Source organism: Crassostrea angulata, chromosome 4 (assembly GCF_025612915.1).
Source record: "Crassostrea angulata isolate pt1a10 chromosome 4, ASM2561291v2, whole genome shotgun sequence".
Lineage (NCBI taxonomy): Eukaryota > Metazoa > Mollusca > Bivalvia > Ostreida > Ostreidae > Magallana > Magallana angulata.
This window is the reverse complement of record NC_069114.1, coordinates 24,819,440-24,844,963: the sequence shown is the minus strand read 5'-3', so window position 1 is coordinate 24,844,963 and position 25,524 is coordinate 24,819,440. Positions and strand designations below refer to the sequence as shown.

The window sequence follows — 25,524 nt, the reverse complement described above, 5'->3', positions numbered from 1 at the left end:
TTCTTATGTGGTTTTTATTTTGTTGTCCTGAAGAAGGGACGGGTTGTCCCGAAAATTTAACAATTTTTTACTTTATTGTTCGTGTCGGTGGTTATCTTTAGTGCTTTTTTATATCTCATCTTATAACCGTGTATCTTTTGATCCGACACTTTAGATAACGAGTGTTGTTGGTTTGCTAGTGCTTCTTATATATATATATATATATATATATATATATATATATATATATATATATATATATATATATATATATATATATATGGTCTCGGCGAAGTCAAATATGCAGGATATTAGTTCTTTAAATTTATGGATTGGTCGCAATTTTGTAAGGAGTAGGTAAATTTTCCCATGCTTTCTTATTTCTCTCTGTCGGTAAAAGGTGAACCGGACAATGGGGCAGAGGACTGTCTATTGCTTGCTCGAGGCGGAGGATTATGGCATGACGTATCTTGTAATAGATATCACACAGTAATGTGTGAACGCAATAGTATGTATTGGGATTCTTAACATAACAATTCTTTAAAATTGGATAAAGTAAATTTAAAAAATCACTAGGTCAATGATTGAAAAAAAGGTCATTCAAAATAAAAATGTTTTCTGCTATTTAACGTTCTGTTTTATAATAAATATAAAATGAAACAACACAAGCTATGCACATCTACTAACATTCTCCATTAACTATTCATTATATCTTTAGCATTTCATTTGACCAACGACCCTGTTTTGACAATGGCAGTGGAGGCCCCCAGAAATGAAACGAGATTTATCTGTACCTTTCGTTCCAATATCTCGGATGTCGATTTCTTATTGGAGTGGTATCTTAATGATGGAGTTATTCAAGATCACACATTCACTGACGAAACAGAAAGTTCACTGCACGAAAGAGATTTACCATTGTTAAAGCAAGAAGATCAGGTATAATTGTACAATGAAATGTTGCTTAACACTAAATTCAGAATGCAGTAATAATAATCCGCTGTTATCATTATAAAAAACAGTTGAATTTATTTTAGCTTACTTAAGCTGAACGCTTAAAAGGGCGTATCTGATTGTTTAAAAATATGTCCGGCGGCTGTCATTGTCATATATTTTCTTGTTCAGATTTTCATCTTCTCCAAAATTAATTTAATTTAAGAAGTATTTTATTTAAGTATATAGATACATTGAAATAGATTGAACAGCAGGCATAATGCCTATTTATGTTCTCTCCAAAATTAGTGAAGCTACCTGGAATCAAACCGATATGTTTTGATTTATTTTATATATTTTTTTTTCAAATAAAAGATAAAATGTGCCGTAACCCCATGCATGCCGGGAAACTGCAGTATGAGAGGTTCTCCTCGGGAAAGCAACGTTATCACAGCAAAGGTCCAGGTATGACATACGATATTATGTGAATTACTTCCCCTTAATAATTTTTGATGACTATCAATTTTGATGCAACTTTAAAATTGAGGTAGCATGAATAATGATGAATTAATCTTTAACATGGCAGGTGGCTAGCGAGGTCCGGATCACAGTGGCTGAGAGCTCAGGCCCCGCCTACTTCAATGTCACCAGCACAGTCCCCATACATCTGTTCTGTGAACGAAGTCACCGAAATAATATCGAACTATGTAACGCACATGTCTCCATCGAACTAGTGAGAGGTTTCATATACTTTCTACACTTACTTTCTTTTTTGTGATGCAGTCAAATTTTTTTTTAAAAAGATTGCATACTTTGAATTATTAAGGTCTTCCGTTTCCAACCAAAGAACTTTCTATTATTGTGCTGGTTAAGATTATTCTTATTTTTCTTTCTTCTTTTTTTTCTTCCTAAACGCGAACTTAGAGGCTTCATATCGTGCTCATTTGTGAACGGTTTTTGCTCAAATTTTCAGGGCTTATGGACTTTACAAAACACTATCTTCATCAATTCATAAAAGTTAGAATTCCCTTTCCGTTAACGAGTTATTCCCCTTTTAAAAATGTTTAGGGCCTTTGGTTTCCAGACATAGGCTCCGAGACTATGATAGCAGGGAATGAGAATCCAACGAGTTTGAATAGCAGAGACATTGTAGTGGTGCACATCGGTTTTTGTTTTTAGATTACGTTTTTTATTTAGGAAAAGGTAGGGGGTCAAAAAACAGGATTCAAAAAAGTGCAAAAATTTAGACATATTTTCCTTTATATCTTTTTAACGAAAAATATTTTGATAAGACATGTAGAATAAGAGTTGTGCAGAATATCAAGGGCTTTTATTTGACACCAATGAAAAAGGGCTGGCCCCTTAAATTAAGGACCAATAGCCCCTAAAAGTTTTTGCTTAATAACTCAAAAACGGTTAGGATTTTGATATGGCTGTCGCTGGAAAAGTTGTTTGTTGGAATCTCATAAAGGTCGTAACAATGTTATTTTGTAAGTGATTTGTGTAGTATGAGTGTATAAAGCTTTACATGTTGACATGTACCTGTTTTCATTTGACAAGTTAAAGAAAGTCTTAATGCGTACAACTGGCGTAAAGTTGCCGCAGAAAGTATGCTGGTTTATAAAGGAGGCATTAATTCATAAGAATTTTTTTTTGGTTGGAGTATAAGCTTTTTCTTTAGGAGTTTAATTCATTGTTGTTAAGTTCTTATAGTGCACAATCATTAAAACGGCGATTGGAAAACAAAACATTCTTTTTCTTTTCTAGTAAACCACAAAATATGGAATTAAAAAACTCTATGCATTACATTTTAGTTATTAACTCCATGCATTTAAAATCTACCTTGAATCAAAGCTGCACGTGTGTGTGTGTACCATTACGTAAGCTCTCCCTTGCCCGCGGCCGAGAAAATCGGTCACCATGCTCGCGGCTGGACTACCTAGCGGTCAGAGGTTATCTAATACACGAGAGTTGTGTCTCTCATATATGAGTTTATTTAGCCGCGAACTCAAGAATTGTTTTAGTTTTGATTACACAAAATCTTTTGTGGATTAAACGATTGGATGTCAAGTAAGAAATAGTTCATTTAATTAATAAAAGCAATGTCATTCTCTAAAGCAATAATAGACATAGATCAATTGTGAGGTTTAAGTTTAAACTAAATAACTTCTATTTGATAGATAAGGTCATTATACTGCAAACTTTTCAAATCTTCCTTGATTCTGAGCTGTGCGTTTCTGTGCTTTGTACCTTTACGTAATCTATCCTTCGCCCACGGCCGAGGAGATCAGCCACGGCTTCATTACCTAGCGGTAACACCCCTGCAAATGTGTTCGGAATGTTTCCTTTATCGTAGCTAAGTATGTAATAAATCCAGAGATGCTCGAATGAAAGTTCACGATACTTCACCGAGATTTGTTCAGTTCCTGTGAAATTTTAAGCGGAAGTGTCAGTGTTCGGATATTATTCTCAAAATACGTAAGTTCTGGTCATTTTTCATATCATACCCTACTTTGATTTATGTTAAAACATGAAAATCTGTTAAGATATATGTTTTATTTCATCCTCTAGAGATTATTTAAACTAAACGATAATATTTAGAACAGAGTTATCATTCGTGTTCAATTACTCTACACGTGGTTGTAAGTATAAACATTGGTTGCCTAATAAAATCATAGCCATGTTTGATACTTTTTGCGTGCAATACCATGCTTTTTAAAAAAAGAATGTGTGTTTGGTTTGCATAAAAACTTAGTATATCGAGCTATGTTCAAGGAATATTCTGCATAAAATATTATAGTCTGTTTTAAAATTGATGCTATTACTAGGTCAGGCGCGGATCAAACATTAATCCTAAAAGGGGAACCGTTACTAAGAATGTTAATTGTTGCAATAGCAGAAAAAAATTATAATTTCTATTTACATATTTATTTCTAGAACTCGTTTTATCCTCTAATTAATGAAGACAAAGTTTAAAATCAATAAATGCCTAGATTTTACATTTGACTACAAGTACCTATAAATTCTAAGAAATAGACTATCATCATGAGGCACAATTTTTACTGCGAAACTAAAAGGGTCAAATAAAACCACGTGGTCTAAATTTAAATGACAATAACATTCGCAGGGGTGGGTAAGCGGTTATTTAATACACAAGATTCGCACACCGCGACTTACACTTACATGCATATGAACGTGTTTGAGTTAATATAGCCGTATATACAAGAACTGTTTTAATTTTATGTTATAAAAGTTTGTCCTACTTGTATATGTTTAATTAAATATTTGAGTGTAAATGAATATTAAAGAATGATATTGCTCCAAATCGGAAAAATCGTTAGACATAAACTAATGGTTGGTTTGTTTATGTAAACTACTTTAAAACTGTACAATTAACGTTTTAAATCAACACCCCCCCCCCTCAAATATTAAACCTTTAAATGATGATCATCCCTCGCACATGGCTGAGGAGATCCGGTGCGAGTGGATAAGTGATCCGCGGTCGGTTCGTGTTCTTTTACATGTACCTAATGACGCGTTTATGTTTCATATTTTGTACGGACACAACTATATTTTATTATGTTTTCAACTATTATATTGGTTTAAGATAAAAAGATAAATTTATTTTACTTGTACAGTTGATTAAGCATTGATTAATACGATAGCGTACAAGGTAGTTTAAAAATCAAATCAAATTATAATCAAAGTTCCATGTTACATGTTTGCGGTAGGTGCTAGCACGATAAAGGAATGCCCTGAATTGAGGCATTCGATGATTATTTTAAAAAAATATTCACATGAGTTTAAACAACTTTAGATTAGATTCTATCGGTCACATATTAATCACTTCTGTAGTTTCATTGTGGAAGCGAACTCATTGCTGCCCCCCCCCCCCCCCCACTCCTCCCGCCCCGCTGACAGGTGCTCGCGCTGGATTTTTTTTAATTGGAGAAAAGATAGCAAGATCTGTCGAAAATCATTTTTGGTGGTTTCTTCTTATGTGTAACATTTTGTTTCACTTTCCCACCCCTTTGTTTATTCGGCCAGTCTGTGTTAATTCAATTGCCGCATGCGACCGAGAATCTTATGTCGCTTCAGCGCACACAGCTCAGAACATTTATAGCCCCAGGTCATCAATTGTTATGTAATTGAGTAACAGTTGGAAGGGTAATTTTACTGCATAAAATAATAAAATCATAATATAATCTATTTGAATTGAGTACCATGCGTATAGATTCCCATAATATTTAAATTTTTATTACCTTTCTATGTTTACATTTAATTTTGATCAAATGATTAATAAATTTTCTAACATTTAAATTGTGTGCTTCATCAAATACTGATTCCGATTACCTTGAAGTCTAATTTTCTATTGGCTTTTGACAAAAAAGAGACGCCTTACCATCCAATGAAAACAAATACACAGAGTTTGATTGACAGGTTCAGCCAGGTGCAGGTCTCACCCGATGTCCGAGGTTATGTGTGCTGCTTGTACACAGCCGAATTGTCTTAGTAAGAGTTATCGATGTAAATAAATAATAAAAATACATGCTTATCAAAACATGATCGTGCAAGTTAAAGTTGATTTAGGTTTGTTCCAATAGAAATCATGTTTCGCTAACTGTATTTAATATTCTTTATGTATAGAGAATTTTAATATTGTTTCAGTACTGAAACATCGCATGAAAACGTTATTTAAATATACATGTACTCTGTAACTAGTCGTCTTTAATATATATACCTTTCTTTTGTTTGTTAAAAATTCGTTCAATTTTGTTAAAGTAATGTAAAACATAGGCGCCATTTTGAAACAATAAACTTGTCAGAGAGTTCCGAATGAAATCTGATGAACGTTTCACACGGTTCTCGCATGCTATGCTCGAAACGATTTACACGCTTTGTTCGAAACGCTAAACGGTTTACATGAAACTCTAAAAGGTTTACACGAAACGTTTCTCGCACGTAGGCCGCACGCTTTTTTTTGGTGTAATAGTATACGTTTTAGGGTCTGTCAATTTTGTCAGCACGCAATTCTAAACTTGCAAATAGTCTTCAAAAATTTAAAAATATTTCAATATAGAAGTTATCTTCGAGAAAAGTTTACGTGTTTTGTAGGCGGGTTCAGTTTAAAAAAGAAATACAATTCCTGACATGAATCATGAGTACATACTGTTTATAACAATGCATGCTACCCTTTGAAAATTTTACTCGCCATCAAACATCTCATTTTTTAAAGAATGTTTGAAACGATTACATAAACTCTGCTCGACAAATAGTTTTCCTAAAATATTTTCTTCCTTTCTTTTTTCAAAACACGTTTTATATACAAGCTTTCAATCACAACACGTTTTTATAACAAAAGCAGAACTGAAAGTATAGTCATTATAATCGTTTGACACCATATAACATATATTTTCAACTCGCAGCAGCAACGGAAGACCTACTCGGCGCTTTGCCACGAGCTCTGCTCTAGTTTCATCAATAATTCAAATTTGCGTTTACAAAGTGTGTGAGTTGATCGTTAGTTTGCCTGGTAAATCAGAAAAGGTTTCTTATCTGCTCCATTATTAGAACCATTTTAACAAGACCTTGGACTTTCAGTAGGACGAAACTATCTATTTGATGCTCAAAACAAGTTAAAAATGACGCTTGTTTCAAATAAAATACATACTGATTGCGTAGTCTAAGCTCAAAAGCCAGACAAATCTTGTTGATTTCAAATGGCCGAGTGGCCTTCGATGAAATAGACAGGCCTACATCACATTGCTGTTTGACACCAACTACCCAAAGTCCAAGCTCTTGTTAATATGGTTCTAAGTATCATTGGATTAAATAAAAAAATATGTCTTGTACCTTTCAGAACGAGAAATAACCTGCGGTCAATTTCATGTCCCCGTCAGTCAAGCAGTGTTTGGTATGTTCAGTCCGCACTCCAAACCTTGCACGTACCAAATGACGATGAACACGTGGTCATCTGGAGTGTTGATTCCGGTAAAGGCAGCACTCGATGGCATAAAGGACAGAAACCAATACAGAAATATACGAGTTCTTTTTACCGCTTCAAATGTCACAAAATTAATCTCAACCGTGAAGGTAAGATCTTACTGTTGGACCATACAACCTCTCCGGTTACTGAGCCTAAATTAAATTGCTTATCGTGAGCACAATTCAAAAGATATAATTGCAAAGAATGTTCTAAAATTATTTCTTCTAAATTAACAGGTCGAGACCACTATATTTTGTGACGTCGGCATAAATTTGCATACTAAATAAGCCATCTGTTTACTTTTATCGACAAACCAATCAAGTGAATGAGTTGCAAGGCATTGTGGGCTACTACAAGTTTCAGTGTATACAAAGCGTATTGAAAATATATACCATTTTGAATTGTCCTTTGGAAACTCATTTTGAATGATTTTTCAGAATTTATGAAATTAATATGGACAGTTATGTCTGAACTTCAATATCTATGCTCACATTTAAAAAATATTGCATATGAGGACTTATATAAACCTATTTAAATACCCCATTGTCACTGTTTAAAAGAGAGGTACGTCCTATAGAATTAGAAGCAGCGGGTACCGTTTTTTCACGTGATATCCCATATTTAAGACAACATTATTAGAATGCGCATTGATATTTTCTTATATGTATTCATTCTTGTATGTATTCATCAGAATGCTTAAAGGACAAAATACTATATGCTGCACAGCTTGCGCTTCTGCGTTTGTATATTTGTGCATTTCTACTACCGTGGTATTCACGTAGTTACCTGTATTTATTTCTAGTCCACAATGATATAGTCCCCAATACACAACTGTGCAGCTTTTTCTTATCAAAATCTGTTTGTACTTGTATGCGTATGTTTGTCAGTCGTTTGATACTGATCATTTTTGAAGCAACAATTGATCAACTAAAACAACAGTATTTTTCAATGTGAGCATGGAACAAAGTGAATGGTACGTAATCTTTCCTTTTTTACCTTCTAAAGTAAAAATCAAGATGTGCAAAAATTCCGGCAAGCAATTAAATATTGTGAATAAAACAGACAAAAACCATGTGCGTCTGTTGAATCGTAAACACGTTGTAGACCGTCATGCATTGCAACTCATTCACTGGATTGGAGAATCTGTTTGACGAAAATACTGTCACGTGTTAAATAATGCTATCCATATAAGGTAGTGTACCCGACCTGATTAAGTGATACGTACCTTTATTTCTTAATACACACGTTTCCAGCTGAAAACCTTTAAATGATATCACAATAGTTCGACATGTGCCGCCTACATTTTTTAGTTAATATTTTAATTAAGTAAAATACTTTTTGTTGTACACTAGCTGACTGTAGTGGATGACGATAGGGTAGCAACATGTTCATCGATAAACGACCCTCACATGACAACATTTGATAAAAGGTACATCTATACTCAGATTTTTTCCATTAAATTATAATGTCTTTTTGTGACTTTTACGTGTTGCCTTCATCTTTGTATATAAATCTTAATGACGTTGGTTTGTAGATACTATGACAACTACTTGGAGGGCGAATTTATTTTGTACAAACACAAAACTCTGCCCTATGAGGTATGGTTATGAATTAGTTCAAATAAAAAAAAAATATCGAAAGAGAAGAACGATCTTTAAAGCTACTGCAATCAAGTTTTACGAGATTATGTATTGGTTAAAGAATTTGAAAATATTCTAATCCAAGTTTTTACAAATATCACTTGAGTAAATTCTTAAGTTGTACAATTATTAAAATCCAATTTCATTACAATTTAGAAGATTAGGACAATAAGTAAATTAAGACAATTTATATTTTGAAAAGTAGAAGCGAACACTTTTCAAAGCCAGGATACATGTAGGTATAAGCTATTGACAAATGAGGGTTTGCCGAGAAATTGCTGCCTATTTCAATGAAATATTTGTGCAATTCAATACCATGTTACGGTGTAATGAGTAGCAAACGTTAAATTTTAATAGCAATAACTTTTAAAATCTCTAGTATAATAGAGAGGAGGTTCAGATTTGCACATGTATGGACACCAACAGTTATTGTAAGGCCTTCAAAGACTTTCCCAAATACCCAGTTTTCATGGGAAAAAAATCTATATCCAATTTAAAAAAAAAAATATCCAATAAAATAAAATTGGATATAGAATTTTTTTAAACAAACGTTTGTTTTAGGTGCGAACCTATTACCGTAGATGTAACTTAAGGGCCGCATGCAATTGTGCAGTTGCGGTAAAGTCCGGTAATGACGTCATCCTAGTAGATGTTTGCGGACCGTCAAGAGGGGCATCGACGAAAAGAACTATTTTTACCATAAAGATGTATTTGAATGGAGAACTCACCCCGGGAACTGAGGTTATTTCACATGACGGAGGAAAAACACTCGAGGTTGTTTCATCTATCTGAAAACTATAGTTCATGATCATTTAAAGCGCGGAATTGGCAGCCTTATTTTGACACCTTAGATTTTCAAGTCTTGTTTTAAGGTCAGACGACACGTTCCCCAATTTTATTTAATTTTTTCCAGGAATTTGTTGATTGTTTACTACTATTTTGACAAGCTTTCTTGCAAAAAACTAGAGTCCCTTACCAGGCATTTCTGCAAAATACTAGAGTATGCAATTTCCTATATAATCTTCTTGAAAATACACTTGAATTGCTGTTATAAAAATAAATCCATAAATACATAAACAGCACAGTAAAATTCACTATATTGGATCTCTATCTCGGCCGGGGCGGTGCTTTGAACTCACGACCTCTAGAACATATACGCTTCTTGCAGTGAGCGGCTGCGGTTCTAACCACTCGGCCATCTAGTCACATAACCACATCAAATTAAATTTTAATCATTTAAAAAATAATTATAAAATTCATATTTTTTATTGAAACTCTTTATTACGAGGAGATACAAAAAAGATTCTCGAGGAACGTGTCGTTTGACCTTAATGCACATGGTGTACATATTGACTGCAGGGAACCCGATATGTGAGTCCCATCTAATTAGTAGTGTTCCGTCCAACAACATTATCAAAAACATTGTTCATGTAGTATTTTTATTCTGTTGATCCAAACTGGCTTGAATTTACCTAAATAGTGAATATTGGTAAAGGGTGGTAATTTGCTTCGATTAAAGACTTTGTCAAAGATCAAGGTCATAGCAGATAAATGTTATAAAAAAAACAACCTTATTTACATTTCCATATCTTAATATCTTGATCAGACTTTACCAAAATACTGTTTTCTCGTAAGAGATGCCTTGACCCAAAATTTTAAGGTCAATGGTAAAAAATAAGATTTTCTCCCTTGGCCTCAACTGCCTTTATAATACACTTAACTATTGTTTTTCAAAACGCATTAGCCTTACAGTTTTTCAGTTAGTTAGACTTCTTAACCACTGTTAATAGCAAATCAAAGTCTTTTAGATTGTTTTTTACGCTAGCGTTAAAACTGGATTCTTTAAATGGTCACCTTCATAAAAATGTTTAACTATTATCTATACTACTATATTAAAAAATAGACTCGAATTTTTGAGCTTTAATACCGATAAATCGGAAGAGTACTGTCTTTTGTTTTATATATTTTAAACATAATTGGTACTTGATCTATTTTGTAAATGCCCGATATGATATGCAATGTCAACCCGTGTACGCACAGGTCAAAGTCTAGTTTGATTTAACCAGGTTGTACTACCAAACGGAGCAAGGACCGTTATAATGACTGGAACGATGACCAGAAAACAACGTTTCCTGAATGTTAAAGTAGTGGCCTCCACGTTTGATTTCAATCAAACAGAAGGTAAGTGGTCTTTGTCTTCTAGCGGATGTCATGGGATGTAAAGATCACGAGAATTTTGAAAGACAATGTTTGAATGAAGAAATGAATATATTTAAAGTAGTCCGAGTATCGCACTACGTCATAATACGGATTTTACAATATTGGTTCGACTTTTACACAGCGTTTTTGATACCCGGTATTGATTTTGCTCTACATCGCTGTTGTAATCAATGGCAATAATAAGCAATTAGAACGGTAATATATGCATTCTATGAGAGATAGAAATGATTCATGTTGAGAAACTCGATTCTGTTAAAGTAAAAAACGAAGTTTCTGATTAACCAGGTCCTCAGGTATGCTTATATCTTCTTTGTTTTGACCCCCCCCCCCCCAATTTTTCTTTTTCTCTTACTAAAACCGGTTTAAATTTAGAGACAGAAGCTATTTCGAATTTAATCAATCGTCAATTAATTGATGTTTAAATGATATCTGATATTGTTGACAGATCTAGGCAGAAAACTGTACCAAAATGTGACTTTTACGGATTTTTTCGTCAGGGTCTACTTGGTTTAGAGCTTATAGCGTGAAAAGTAATCCGTCAACGTATAATTTATTTTACCAAATCTTTTTTCTAAGATGTCAGTCTATAGAATAAACACCATGTATTTAAGTTTGAGTCCATAAAATAGTAAAAAAAATTACCAAACGCGACACTAGCATTGCATTTTATGTATTCTATTTTGATACATCAGGTCCATAAAGCGTACTCACTTACAAAAATTTGCGCCAAATTATTGATGAGATATGGCTTAAATATTTATACTCTATTTTGTATGTTCAGTTCTAATTTTCCCAAAATTGGTAATTATTTTTATGAAAAACGGACGTCTGGCAAATTTCATAATTGTCAATAATTTTCGCAAGGGGGTACACCCGTCTGAGAGGTGATAACAAACAAACTAGCATGTAAACATACATATTTTCTTTTAAATATGTATTGCTAGAATGTATATTTATCATTTAAAGCTAAGCTTTTAATGATTGAGCCCATTAAATACCGCGTATAGGACTACCTTAAAATAGATAAACCATTGATAGAAGTAACGAATATAATGTCATCACTTGTTGTTTATTCATCCGATTCTATTTGCGACAAATTTTTCCTTCACATTATTAACGTGTTTTGACAATATAGTAACAGTTTAAAAAGTTATTCCGACAAAACTTAAGTTATACTTCAAAAAAAGGAGGTCGATAAGAATATTATTAAAGATCAATTGCAAGGAAACACAAACTTTTGAAAAATGTTTGAGACCAGTTAAAGACATTTGAACCATTGTGACCTACAACGTATGACAAAATAAATGATCTTTCTCTCTAATACACGTAAATAGAAGAATCTGTGATAGATTTCTGACCGGAAACTTCTATGATATCATAATCCAGCAATATGCCTTAACCGTGGCATGAAGTCGGCTTGGAGTTTTTGGCATTATTTTCCTCAAGTTTTGATAATTATTTTCTCATAATAAGAAGTTAAACTCAGCTTTCTTTATTGTAGTGTCTATACATTAGAAACTTCCAAGAGAGAGAGTAATATAACAAATTTTGAGAAACAAGAAAACCAATATTAGGGGTAAAGTTAATGAAATACAGGGACAAATTATTTTATTGTTTAGGACTTTGTGGGACATTTGATGGAAACAGAAATAACGATTTGATGAAAAGGGATGGCGATCTTTACACAAGAGGAGGCAAACAGCCGAACGAGTTCTCCTTGTCTTGGAGGTAAATGATGCTTTTAACAAAAATATCAGCATTGATTTAAAACAACTTGTTTAACAATAAAAATTCTTGTAAATAAAACTGGGTAATTTTTTTAAAAATAACCAAAAAACAAACAAACTGATAAACAAAAAGAAAGTTGGCGTTTTTCCATTTTAAGTTCTTTTTTAAATTTCACTGTTTTCAAAACTTTTTCCGAATTTATCAAGGGTTTCTGAGGAGGAGTCGTTATTTAGAGGTGATTGCAGGACATCAACTTCCAGCATCGCTGAAAAGGGCATTTATTGCGATTGTATGGAGAGACAAACTGCTGTTTGTCAGCAAGGATTAGATGTGATGACATGTGCTGAGATTCAGAAGAGGAGAGGACTTTTAAATGCACAAAAAGGTAAGTATTATAATAAGAAGGGATTGTAAATTGACAAAGTTGTCCCGTTAAAGTCTACATAATTATTTAGTGTTTCATAATACAAAAAAGACAAATTTCTAAATGCGTATACATACACTTGAACTATCCTTTATGCACTTTTTTATGGGGTTTGACGGCTATGTGAAAATGGTACTGCCTGGAACCCAGGTACTGTTTTCAATTTGAAACAATTTCCCCCTCGTTTTGATAACTAATTACTTATAAAAGCCTTTTTTCTCTCTTAGGAGTCAAACTTATTACGCAAGACTTGATACAAGATGCCGAGTCCCCACCACTTCGATGTGTGTCAACTCGGAAGACAGACTCATTTGAGTTTGACCCAGAGCATATCCCACCGGTATTAATTGTACACATACACTCAAAAAATATTTTTCGTCATAACACAACAATGTTGAGGTATACCTATCCTTCTTTTAAACCATAACTAAGTTTTGCAATTAAATCTTATGGTAATTACATGAGCTGATAAAAAATTGAAAATGAAATAAAATTTGATGTAAGCGTGTGTGAATCAACTGTATCTCTTACATAACTTGTTTATTTTTTGCAAGATCCATAATATATTTAAGTAATGACTATACTATATAGGGTGGGAATTATTTTTGTCTGTTTATTTTTGTTTTAATTATCAACAATTATTTGGACCAGTATTGATTATTACAAATAAATCATTAATTTAAAAATATTTGTAATATGAAATTGCACCCTTTATCTGTATGTGCTATGCTTATAAATGCTTAAGGATAACTTGATGATAAACAGTGACACCAAAAAAAAACAAACTTAAACATGAAACTGGTGTCCTTGAAACATGACTGACACTTTTTGATAAGAATATATATGTTTTTTGAACATACATCAATAGCATAGTTTTCGCTTGTATGATCAAGAGTCAACCTGCCTTTATTTTCTATTCCAAATTATAGGACCCAATATGGCCTACCCCAAAAAATATCACAGAGAACATGGCAAAGAAAACTTGTGAAGATTTTTTGGGAAGTGACAAAGCAGGAGCATTATGTACGAAACTGCCAGGATTAGATCTAAATCCTATACTGCAAGGCTGTATTACTGACATACAGGCGAGTGGTTATTTCACTTTTTTAGCAATCATATGGTATCAACATACTGTTCTGATTCCGTTTTCAACGTAAAATTCTGATTTTTTTTACATTGATAGTACATGATTATTTTACAGTGATATTTAAGTTTGAAGATTACGAAGTTCATTAGAGTTTTATCACCTTTAATTTTTTTTATAGTTTTATCCGTTTAACTGTTGTGTAAATTTAAATTCAATATGTAAACAACATATCTAAACTAAAATATTGATATGTTGCAAATATCTTTAATGCTGAGGGAGCAAACACAGATACACAGTCTGAGATACAGTACAGGCAACGCGGATCCCGTATTGGCCCGCGTTACCGTCACGGTATTTTTATCGTTCCCGCAATACACCATCGCGGTTTTTGATCGCGGTATGGATTGCGACCGTGATGACACCGCGACGGTGTGATTTACCGTTATTCCTGCTGCTGCTTGTTGTTGTTACTTTACCTGTACTGTACATTACAGGCAATGCAGGTCGCGTAAATCCACGTCAAATATGCGACTTCGGATTTAAGCATAACAGCTGCATTGTAAATAAATTGTGGTCCATATTATTATAAAATTAATAAATTATATTTATGAAATAGAATTTCATGACATCGGAAACTACATTCGAATTACAACATAAAATGATTATTATGCTGTTTAATTTTGTGATGTGTAAATAAGAACACATATCTTTGTATTTGACGTGCTTATTTCAGTTATTATTTCTATTAGTTGATAATTCTGTTTTTATAGCAATCTTAAAATTAAATATTTTCATAAGATGAACTCGTATCAATGCAGAGCAATTTCATCTTCTCATTTTATTAGTTTACACGCATAGCGCCGTAAACTGTCAATACATGACTTGTGTATGTTTTAAATTGAGAAATGAACAAATTTTGGGAATCAACTAAGAGATCTATTTTTCCATTCAATAATAAAATTATCATTCATATATAAAGTTGGTGCTGCGTTAAAGCACATTGAATCATAACGTGTATCAGTATACGTTTCCTGTGTATACATATAAAGTTTAAGTCACGATCATTTTCTGTGTATACATGCAGTGATTAACAAACTCAGGGTAGAAAACGACATGCCCTTGAGGGTTTTCACACCTATTCACGACAAAAGAAAAAGTCTATATCGCGTAAGGCTTCGTCTAATCGCACAACACCTTAAGAGAGAGAGAGAGAGAGAGAGAGAGAGAGAGAGAGAGAGAGAGAGAGACGTTTAGGCGTAATTTAACGTACACTTATGTGAAATATACTAATATCCAATACTAAATATTCATAAAATTAGTATTCATAAAAGAATATGGTACACTGTGATTGAATCCATCATGCAATTTCAGATTTGAGTCCACGTGCTGCACCTGTCAATCAAATCAACCCGCTAGCTCTACCACGTGTTTCCTCCATGATAAAGTGTCGTTCTATTAGTTTTATTTTTAATAAAGAAAAAAAAAGAAGTATGTTTAACAGTTAAGTTTTTTTTACAATGTTCGTGATGCATGATATACTGTGTTTGGAAAGTTTAATTCGTTGTGTTTTTTCTCTATCTCTCGTTTAATTTATAATGGAGGTTTTTTGCGGGAAGGAACATCTTCAACACGTTAAAGAACGCAGTAAAATAAATCAATTAATTGATATAACTATTAGTAAAATTGTTTGATATGCATGTAGAATTCTTCTTGGTCAATCGTTACACTGATTATCTACCTGCCTCATTCCTGTGTATTCTGTGCGTTCAAGCGTAGAGTGATTTCCTGTCAGTGCGACGGTTTCACACCTTTGTGTAAAACAATTGGGACTGAAGTCAAATAATGTTAACTTCGACAGTCTTAAAGCGGTTGAGGGGGGGGAGGATAAGGTTACGATAACGGGATACGGATTTACATATTTGTAGTAGCTTTATATTCAATAAGATTACATGTACATGCCCACATAAAATGATATCAATACATTTACTGAAATGTTTAAATGTTTTTTTATCGGCATGAAATGCAAAACTTTCAAAACATGTTCTTAATTTCTTTGAAATGTGTAAGAACATAAGAACAGTTTAACAACATTTCCTTCTCAAAATTTTTTATCTAGTTATTCTGTTAAGAGAGAGAGAGGGGGGGGGCTCGGTCGCGAGCGAACGCTAACTTCCGTCACGGCGGGTAGCTGGTACACCATCACGACACCATGACATGGGATACCCACAATATCTTTCGATAACATAATTTTATGCAACTCTGGGTATCTCTAAGGCTCCTTACTCTCTCAGTCAGACTGACTCTATAAGAACACACGGCTTCGCACTTAAAGATTGTCGTCGCAAACGTAACGCACTTGAAAGTGGGAATCCTCGCGCAGTGACAAACGACGAGCCATACATGTACCTAAAGAAACGCAACACAAATTCAATAAAACGTGAATTCACAAAAAATGTTCTTTACACGTAAAAGACCTTGTAAGAAATGAACGGAACATGCTAAAAATACCGGGTTGGTAATTTTATAGGAAGCCCTAATTTTTAAACATTTGCTCATCATTAGTTGACACGCATGGACTTCAAAACAAACAATACAAATGTAGGCGGACCAATTAATTGTTAAGAAAACACAATCACACTGCGTACACATTTATAATTTTATTGGCAATTAAAATCATTTCATGATAATTTTTAATTTAACGACCTTCTTAAAATATGATAATGGATTCGAAAATATTTTATTTGCAATTGCTGCACAAGTATTAAATTAAATACTTTTATAATTTATTTAATAGCTATGAAATAAGAAAAATAGTAAAAAAGACTCCAAGTATTTTGATTATAATCACTGTCAAAATCGGGTTAAATATCGTCATTAAATATAAAGAAACATTCAATTTATTTGTCATTCGGGGAGATAACTCCCGCTTGTATACGATACTTTTCCATCGATAATTTTACCGTGGCGGGGACAGGTAGATGATGAGTTTACCGTGATGGGAACGCGGTATACCTGTCTCACCTGGCCGATCACCTCGATGTGTTTATACCGTAACGGGGCGCGGGAAACACAGGATCCGCGTTGCCTGTACTGTAGCAACGACTGCTCCCCAGTCTAATATCAAATAAATTAAATGTCTTTTCTGCTTTCCATATATAAAGGCAATCTTTACAGAAATTACTAGTTATCACAATCCCCTTTTTTGATCTTATCAAACAAAGAATTAAAGGCTACTTGAAGTTGAAAGTATTTGTATTTAAATGTCCATTTTATCATCATATATGGATCGTTAGAGTATCATTTTTAAAGCAAGATAACGTTGTTCAAAGAAGGATATATGCCCTTAATTTTTTATACGAATTTTTTGTATTTTTTACGAAAAAGTAGAAAATCTGTTTTGTTTGCAAGTAACGCATTTCTGAGTTTAAAATTTGATGTCAATACATGCATAATATAAATATCTAATAAAGTATGTCCAGTAATGTCAAAAAGACGTTTTATTTTTTTAATTAAAAAAAAAATATTTATCAAAATAAAGAACTTCTTTTTGATTATATTTTTCAAACCTATGGATAAAATTTTCTAAAGAAACGTATTCTATAGAAAGGAAATGCAAGGCAATCATCTTTAAAAAGAAATCAAATTGAATCAAATTGGCGAAATTTTAGAGAGATGGCAAATTTTCAAAATTGAACCAAACCCGATCGAAATTAAGGTGCCTCACTACACCTTGAAATAGTTTTTCAAATCAGCAGAAAATTACTTGATCATGATAGAAAGCATGATTGATAAGAAGGATATATGTCAAATAGGCGAAAAAATGTGCAATTTTTGATAAAAAATGATATTTTCAACAATTTCATTCAGTAAACATAAACAAAAGCCCCAGGTGGATTCGAACTCATGACCTGCTTTTCAGAAGCCTGATACTTTAACCACTGCGCTATAACGATATACATCTAAAGCGATTGATATAAACAGTTTAACAAAACATTTAAATCGCCATCTTGTGACGTAGTGTCTTAAAAAGTATAAGTCTCGGTGTAGTGAAGTACCTTAAACTGATCCCGATTTGAATGATAGAAATTTTAAATATATAACAATTTCACCCCAAAACTAGGATGTTTGGTTGTATTATGGCTTGTAAATTAGGAGAACAATTAAAAATCAAATTGATTTCTTTTCTGCACATGAAAAAATACTGTTGATTTTTTCATTTTTTTGCAATTTAGATCGGGATCAGTTTGTCTCTAATCGGGATCGGCCAAATTTTGAAAATTAGCAATATTTCTAAAATTTCGTCAATTTGATTCAATTTCTTTATAAAGAGTGATTGCCTTATATTCTTTCTCCATAATACACGTATCTTTAAAAAAATTTATCCGTAGGTTTGAAAAGTATGAACAAAAGATGTTTTTTATTTTCATAAATAATTTTATATGAAAAAATTTACTTGCAACCAAAACAGATTTTCCACCTTTTCGTAAAAAATGCCAAAAAAATGTATAAAAAATTAAGGGCATATATCCTTCTTTGAACAATGTCATTTTGCTTTAGAAATGATACCTTAACGATCCATAAAATAACATTTTGGTGTAGCATTCCACCTTAAACTGTAATCGGAAAAATACAGTTTAGGAACTGCAAATATCTATAACCTTTTAATTAAAGGTTCAAATCCACTCAAAATGGAAACGTTTGTAAATTATTATGTGTCCTCTCGACATATGCAAAGAAATAATTAGCACTTTAGGTAAAAAAAAAATATGGTGTATATACACGACTGCATTTGTATGAATTTATCAGTTTTCATTGAATTCCGCGATTTCAACTAATGTTGCTCTATAAATTGATATAGATTATTGTCACTTCACTTTACATTACTTAATCTGTGTTAAAACAAAATTTAAAAGCAAGAAATATTGGTTTTAAAACCGATTATGGTAAAATACTCCGGAAAGCTCCTGATGACGTAATGCGACAACCAAATGGCCTGAACAATTACAATGATTATTATAATATTATACTAGACTTTGATCAGTGCGTGCACGGGTTGAGTTGACAATGCATATGATGTCGGAAATTTACAAAATAGATACATCAACACACCGTATCGATGACATTTACATAACCAAGCTTTAAGCTTACAATAATGCTATTAATTTCACTTCACTCTGCATAGTTAAAATAATCTGTGTCTCGGGACAGGCCTTCACCACAGTTAAAATGCCTCCCATTTACGCGAAATGTAGCAAAACATTGCCGTGAGAATCGTTCCAAAACGATTATGGAGAAAATTAATGAAGCTGCATTGAAAATAACAGTCAAATTATTCATAACAAACCATTTTGAGGCTGTAAGTACCTTTCATCTAAAAATTTAATTCTATCATTGAAGAATTCAACACTTTTTCACCAACGTTTTTTACTCGCTTCGAATTTACATACCATGTTGACATTCGGAACTCTCATATTAAATGCACTGAGTTAGAGTTACCTCCCGTATTTTCTTTGATGAACAGAATATATTGCATGTTTCCAATAATGAAAATTTACACGTATTTGTATTATCGTTTCGGAGTTTATCCATGCAAATGTGATATTGCGGAAGCATAAACTAATAAAGAGCCTCCCGTTATTTAGCGTGAATGTAATGCGCATGCGCAAGATTGTAAAATCCAAAAAATCCAGATGATTTCTGGATTTTAAAAAGGAGTTTTTGTTGATTATTAATTAGCGAAGCTTAATTGAAAAAAAATAAAAACAAATTGGTAATCTTCAAGTACCAATGATGTTTAAAATATAGAAAACAAAAGACAGTACTCTTCCGATTTCTCGGTATTAAAGCCCAAAAATTCGAGTCTATTATTTTAATATAGAAGTATAGATTAAAACAAGTGTAAATGAACTATTTGAGCTTTGTCTTTGAACTTGTTTTCATCTAGCAATTTTCTTGTTCTTTAAAAGCTTACGGACAGTACTGATTGGGCGAAGGAAAGCCTTGTCAATTTGCTACGAGAATGTATTACCATAGTTGAGACGGACACGGACCAGTGGAGCAATGAGACAGGGGAGGCTGGTCCACCACCGGGTATTACCAACCTCATCTGTCCAAACAACTGCCAGGGCAACGGAAACTGTACTGAAGGTGAGGAGAGAGAGAGAGAGAGAGAGAGAGAGAGAGAGAGAGAGAGAGAGAGAGAGAGAGAGAGATTAACTGTAATCGTATCGTTATCGTGTAAAGGAAATGCGTGGCGTTTCATTGTTGCATTTAAAAAAATTCTTTTTTTAATGAACTCCTATTATCAGGACTTTGTCAGTGCTTTCATCCCTGGATTGGAGACGATTGCTCCGTCAACAGTACTGTGCCACCAGAGCTTGATCAAGTTGGCGATGGAGAGCCGTGTGACGCTGTTTGTTCAGAGTGTCTCTCTGTCAGATTATACGGCGAGAACTTTGTTGATGTTGAAAATCTTACATGCCACTATAAAGTACTGAATGTAGGTATTATTTGAAATCGTTAAATCAAGCATTTCAAAATTTTATATACCCTAAAAATTGAGTTACTTCTTAATCATTTGTAAGAGCTTTACTTTTATATTAAATATTCATATGGAAATAGCTTATAATTAGGTAAAACTATGTTGTTCTCCATTCAATTTTAAACCTTATTTTGTCATTTTTTTCAGCTGAGACTGGATCCTATTTCAGATGTTAAAATAATAAAGGCGGCGTATCTTAACAGTGAAATAGTCAAGTGCACTCTTCCAGATGTAGCATTGTATGAAATTGCAGTCAGCAACGACGGAGAAATAACCAGTAAATACAAACAATACATTGTTTTCAACAGTTACTGTCACCAATGCAACAGTTCTTGGTGTACAACAAGGGTATGCATAGGCTAATTATAAAATATTGTTTCTTCTGAAATTAGAAATAAAAGGAACGTGCTATTTTAATTTGTTATAAACATAATTCGTAACATGCATTATAAGATCTTTTGATGAATACAATTTTATTGGTGTAATTTTGAATTCATCATTAGCACGTTTCTCTTTTTCTCTTCTTGTACTTGGTTGCCCCATTCAAATTACTAGTGCATTCCTTTAGAATAATATCTGCAAAATTAATGGTGAGTGTCTGGACCATGGATTTGTGAATCCCAGGAACCAATTGGAAGTTTGCAACGTTACACTCTCTAAAATTCAGTGGTCTACTTTAAATGGTTAGTTAATGGAAAAACAGGTCTTTGATATAAACAATGATACCTGAAATAATGATTTTGCTGTAAAACACACCTTTCTCATTTAACCTTTTTTCATTTATTAAGTTTTTCTCATGTGTTTTTTTTTTATTCTCGTCCAATTATTATAAACAACTTCATTTAAAGATGCGTTACAATATTTTTAAGAAATGACATTGATAAATGTTATCCATGTGGTAAACAATACATTTTATCTTGGTCTACTTTACATGATTTGCAGTTAAAGACATTCCAAAGAAGAGTTACGATTTTCAAGATATTTCTGGTTCCTTTGTTTTGACGAAGGATTCCAAAGTTTTAGTTGGGGGGACTGGTTATCCAACAATAACAACTGGTTCTTCAGGAGGAAAAGCTCTCGTGCTGGATGGAAACCAGTACCTGTCAATGGGTGATTTAGTAAAAACAAGTACTTGTTTCGGTGATGCAGAAAAGAATCCACTAGGTATAACTATAAACCTTGATGTCAGACTAACAAGAAGCGCAAGCACCTGTTTTGTTTTCAGTACTGGCGGAGAGGAAGTTTCTCATTACGGATACGCTATTTGGCTCGAGAATGACAGTCTCTATGCCAGAGCTAGCAACAGTAGGCACGAATGGTCTGTTTCCATATCCAGCGTTCAGATGGATGAATTTATTCGTATACAGATGATGTGGAGTCTGCAAAGTGGATTACTTTTAAGCATCGATAACAGCACACAAGTATCAAGCAAGAAATGCATTTCAAGACCAGAGTCACACTACACCACTCTTAAAGAATTTGTACTTGGAGGATCTTCAAAAAAAGACAAAAACTGCAAACTTGCTATAGAACGTCTTACCACTGTGTGTGCTTCTTGTGAAATTGTTAACAGAAGAGATCTATGTTTTATAGGTCAGTAACAAATTCCTTCCTCAAAATTCAAACTTATATTTTTTTTAGGAGTTTGGTCTATAAATGTTAAAGTAATAATTTGAAGTAAACATGGACGTTCAACACTGAAGATCTTACTTACATGTTGTACTCATTTTCTTTCAGAGCGAATCCCTCCGGTACCAAGTAACTCGTGCATAAGATCTTCGGCATCGACTGCAGTAGAAGCTGCAATCATCTCTACATCTGTTCTTTCCGGAATTTCATTTTCCATCATCTGTTGCATATGTTTTATTTTCGGGTAGGGTAAAAACATATATATTCATACGTAATAGTGACACACAAGCCATACTTTTAACTTAACTATATCTTAAATTTTTACACCAACTAAAGATTAAATTTTTATTTGAGAACATTAATTCAGCCACAGAGATTCTTATAATTACAGATGCAAACGACGGCGCAAGAAGAAGAAGCGGTACAATCATCTGATATCAGCTGAGCAGAGCAAAGGTGATTGGAAAACGAAGTCTAAAAAAGCTGTACTAAACCCTGTATTCTTAGACGATTCCGGAACCTCCGCATACAGACATCACTGGACTGGAGAAAACCCTGCCTGGAGGATGTACAGGTACGTGTAGACACGTGGACAAACATTGTTTGATTTTAAAAATGAGAATTATAATTTCAAAATGATTAATTAAGATGTAAACATCGATGAAAACCCTTTTAAAATATTTATTGTATATATCTAGGTACGAAGGGCATAACCAAGCCATTCCGCATGAAAGAGAAATAACAAATCGTGACGTCAAACAAACCCATGACACAGACATTCCCTTTTACCAGGAAACAACTACAGGTAAAGTTGTACAAGGGTTTTCTGATGAAACAAGTGGAAGATCGTTTGCTCGCACCACTCATGAAATCAGAACAGATCACATAGAAAAGACTAATTATAGAAGAAAAACTAGTTTTTCAGCGAATGACGAACATGGAAACCAAATAATTGATGGACCTTTGGTCAATGAAGCAGTACGTATGTCAGCTCCAGAACATGAAACAAGCTTTTCTTTGTACCAAATATCAGAAAAGGAAAACCAAAAAGAGTCGGCAGACTATAAACTCCAAAGACATGAAACGTTTACGGATAGAAGTCAAGCAATGATCAACACGAGATATGCAGAAAATCAAAGTCATAAGAAAACGATCAAAACAGTAAATACTAGCTTATCGAAAAATGATCAGTCAAAAGAAAGCCGATACCTTTGTTCATACTGTACGAGTCATGGTGAATTACATGGAGAAATGCTTAAAAGCCGTAAAACAGGTGAGAAAAATTGTTTTAAAGACAGCAGCTGTCAAACAGAAGCTTATAACTTACACTCAAGAGAAACGCAGAATGATATTGCTGATAACAATAAAGACAAATTAACGTACATGAAACAAAGCCATATCTCTGGATATCAAAGAGATGATGAAACGAATGTTTTGTCCTCTACCAAATCATGCTTAGCTGTTTCGACCAGCCAAGCAACAACAAGTGAGCACCAAGATGTAGTATACGATGTCGAGGATAACCCAAGGCAAGTGGTGTTGGGTAGCATGGGTCATGCCATAGCTGAGGAAAGAGAAACAACACAATCAAGACCGCTTAGTGCGGCAAGAGAAGAAATTGCGGAGCTTTCCCCAAAAATCAATCCAACAGAGTCAAGCATTGAATTGCATAGTCTAGACAACGCGGTGTATTTATCAGAGAAAAACAAAGATAAAAAGAGATTGAGCCTTGAAGAACAAGAAAAAATGATTTGGTTGCAAAGCGAATATGAAGAGAATGAAATGAGTTCATTGACTACTAGAATAGAGCAGCCACATGCGAATTATTCTAATGAGGCGACAGGAATACAGAGAAAGGAAAGCAGTGATGAATCATATGAAATAATAACAGAGTGGATTCCAGAAAACAAAATGAAAATTTATACAACATCGCACGGCCTGTCGGAAAATTATGGCGTTTTAAACCCTAAGGCATCAGAAAATGGAAGTGGCTACTCTCGACAAGGCCTTTTTGTTAGTAAGACCAGTGGAAAGGTTGTCGCAGAGAAAATTGATGAAAAATCCGACAATGCTGTTGGAAAAATACTTAAGTCTGAGAAGGAGATTGATCTTGGAAGTAACATTCAGGATAAAGAAATGATTTCAACGGACTCTGCGAAAGGGTTTATCATCCAATATTCAAATGATAATGAAACACAACCGAGTTTTAAATCATATACAGCAGGCGAAACGATGAGAGACGGGGGTGAAGTTCATCATGCAAGACTATTAAGGCATTCAAAGAGCGAAGAACAAAGCCGGGTAAATGCTTATCAAATGAATGAACAGAAGGTTATCGCAGAAAATAAAAAGTTGTGTCAACATTGTGGTGAAGTCATGAATACTGCAAATAATATACCACTAGTTTCAGGGTCAGCTCGAAATCCTATTCAAGCTAAGCCGGACACATTAACCATTGTAGAGTCTAGCAAGAGCACTGAAATGGAAATAAAACCAGAATGTCAAAACATCTATGTTATCAGGCGATCAGCTGCTGAGATAGTCGAAGAGAAACCAGAAAAACATTTTCATAGAACACTCTCTCGAAAATCAGGGGAAACGAGCGACGGCTTTCTTGAATATGACTATAGCAGAGTCAACCATCGCTCTGATGAACAAAAACAAAAATTTGCTGCTGGTGTTCAGACACCTGAGATGAGACCAGTGGTCAAATCTTTCCAAAACGGGGATATCAAATATGATGTTTCCCAAATAGGAACTCGAAAAACAACATTGCAAAGGTATGATGTGAATACAGCTGAAAAAGTGGATTCTTCGGTAGATGATGAAAGCCTCGTCCATTACAAGCCGGATGGAATTATGTACAGGTATTTTATATTTGGTAAATGCTCTTACTATTATGAGTTTCTTATGGGGGAAGTTTTGTAAGAACATGTTCATGCTGTTGTTCATTTGTTTAGATACAGACCATGTGGATCAAAAGAATATGTGTCGGATAGCTATAGTTTTGTTTCTGGATCTAAAGTTAAGGAGCCACTCCAAGGAGAGTCGGTTGCCACATCTCAGAACAGGACAACAGTGGTTTTAAAAGAAGAGATTCCTGCTAATGAAAGGACAAAAAAAGTTTACAGGTATTTTATCCCAAGCAATAACGATATAGAGGGCAGCTGATTGATTGATATATTGATTACTGAATAATATTGCATTTCAGACAAATCAATTAGTAAAGAAGTAATATCATACATGTATCAAGGAACAAATAAAATAGTAACCAACATCATTTGATAATAGAAAACGCGACAAGTAGTTACTATTCATGCCAAAGCATTACTAATAGATAAAATTAAAAAAATTATTGAC

General features: G+C 33.7%; 1 protein-coding gene across 2 annotated transcripts in view; it reads left to right on the top strand.

Moving 5' to 3' along the window:
• Window positions 1-25,524, top strand: part of LOC128180252 (uncharacterized) — a 31,232-nt gene that overhangs the window by 4,354 nt on the left and 1,354 nt on the right. Inside the window, exons 7-28 of one of the 2 annotated variants that reach the window (XM_052848214.1) lie at window positions 380-487; window positions 698-915; window positions 1,285-1,374; window positions 1,496-1,649; window positions 6,770-7,002; window positions 8,248-8,324; window positions 8,430-8,493; window positions 9,097-9,309; window positions 10,602-10,716; window positions 12,375-12,483; window positions 12,690-12,868; window positions 13,135-13,247; window positions 13,837-13,992; window positions 19,961-20,141; window positions 20,303-20,493; window positions 20,683-20,883; window positions 21,104-21,218; window positions 21,478-22,128; window positions 22,273-22,408; window positions 22,556-22,738; window positions 22,863-25,031; window positions 25,125-25,295. In XM_052848214.1, coding sequence (XP_052704174.1) covers window positions 380-487; window positions 698-915; window positions 1,285-1,374; window positions 1,496-1,649; window positions 6,770-7,002; window positions 8,248-8,324; window positions 8,430-8,493; window positions 9,097-9,309; window positions 10,602-10,716; window positions 12,375-12,483; window positions 12,690-12,868; window positions 13,135-13,247; window positions 13,837-13,992; window positions 19,961-20,141; window positions 20,303-20,493; window positions 20,683-20,883; window positions 21,104-21,218; window positions 21,478-22,128; window positions 22,273-22,408; window positions 22,556-22,738; window positions 22,863-25,031; window positions 25,125-25,295 — 5,827 coding nt within the window. Of the gene's footprint in view, window positions 1-379; window positions 488-697; window positions 916-1,284; window positions 1,375-1,495; window positions 1,650-5,336; window positions 5,422-6,769; window positions 7,003-8,247; window positions 8,325-8,429; window positions 8,494-9,096; window positions 9,310-10,601; window positions 10,717-12,374; window positions 12,484-12,689; window positions 12,869-13,134; window positions 13,248-13,836; window positions 13,993-19,960; window positions 20,142-20,302; window positions 20,494-20,682; window positions 20,884-21,103; window positions 21,219-21,477; window positions 22,129-22,272; window positions 22,409-22,555; window positions 22,739-22,862; window positions 25,032-25,124; window positions 25,296-25,524 lie in introns of those variants that run through there. The other variant, XM_052848215.1, reaches the window with a different exon arrangement.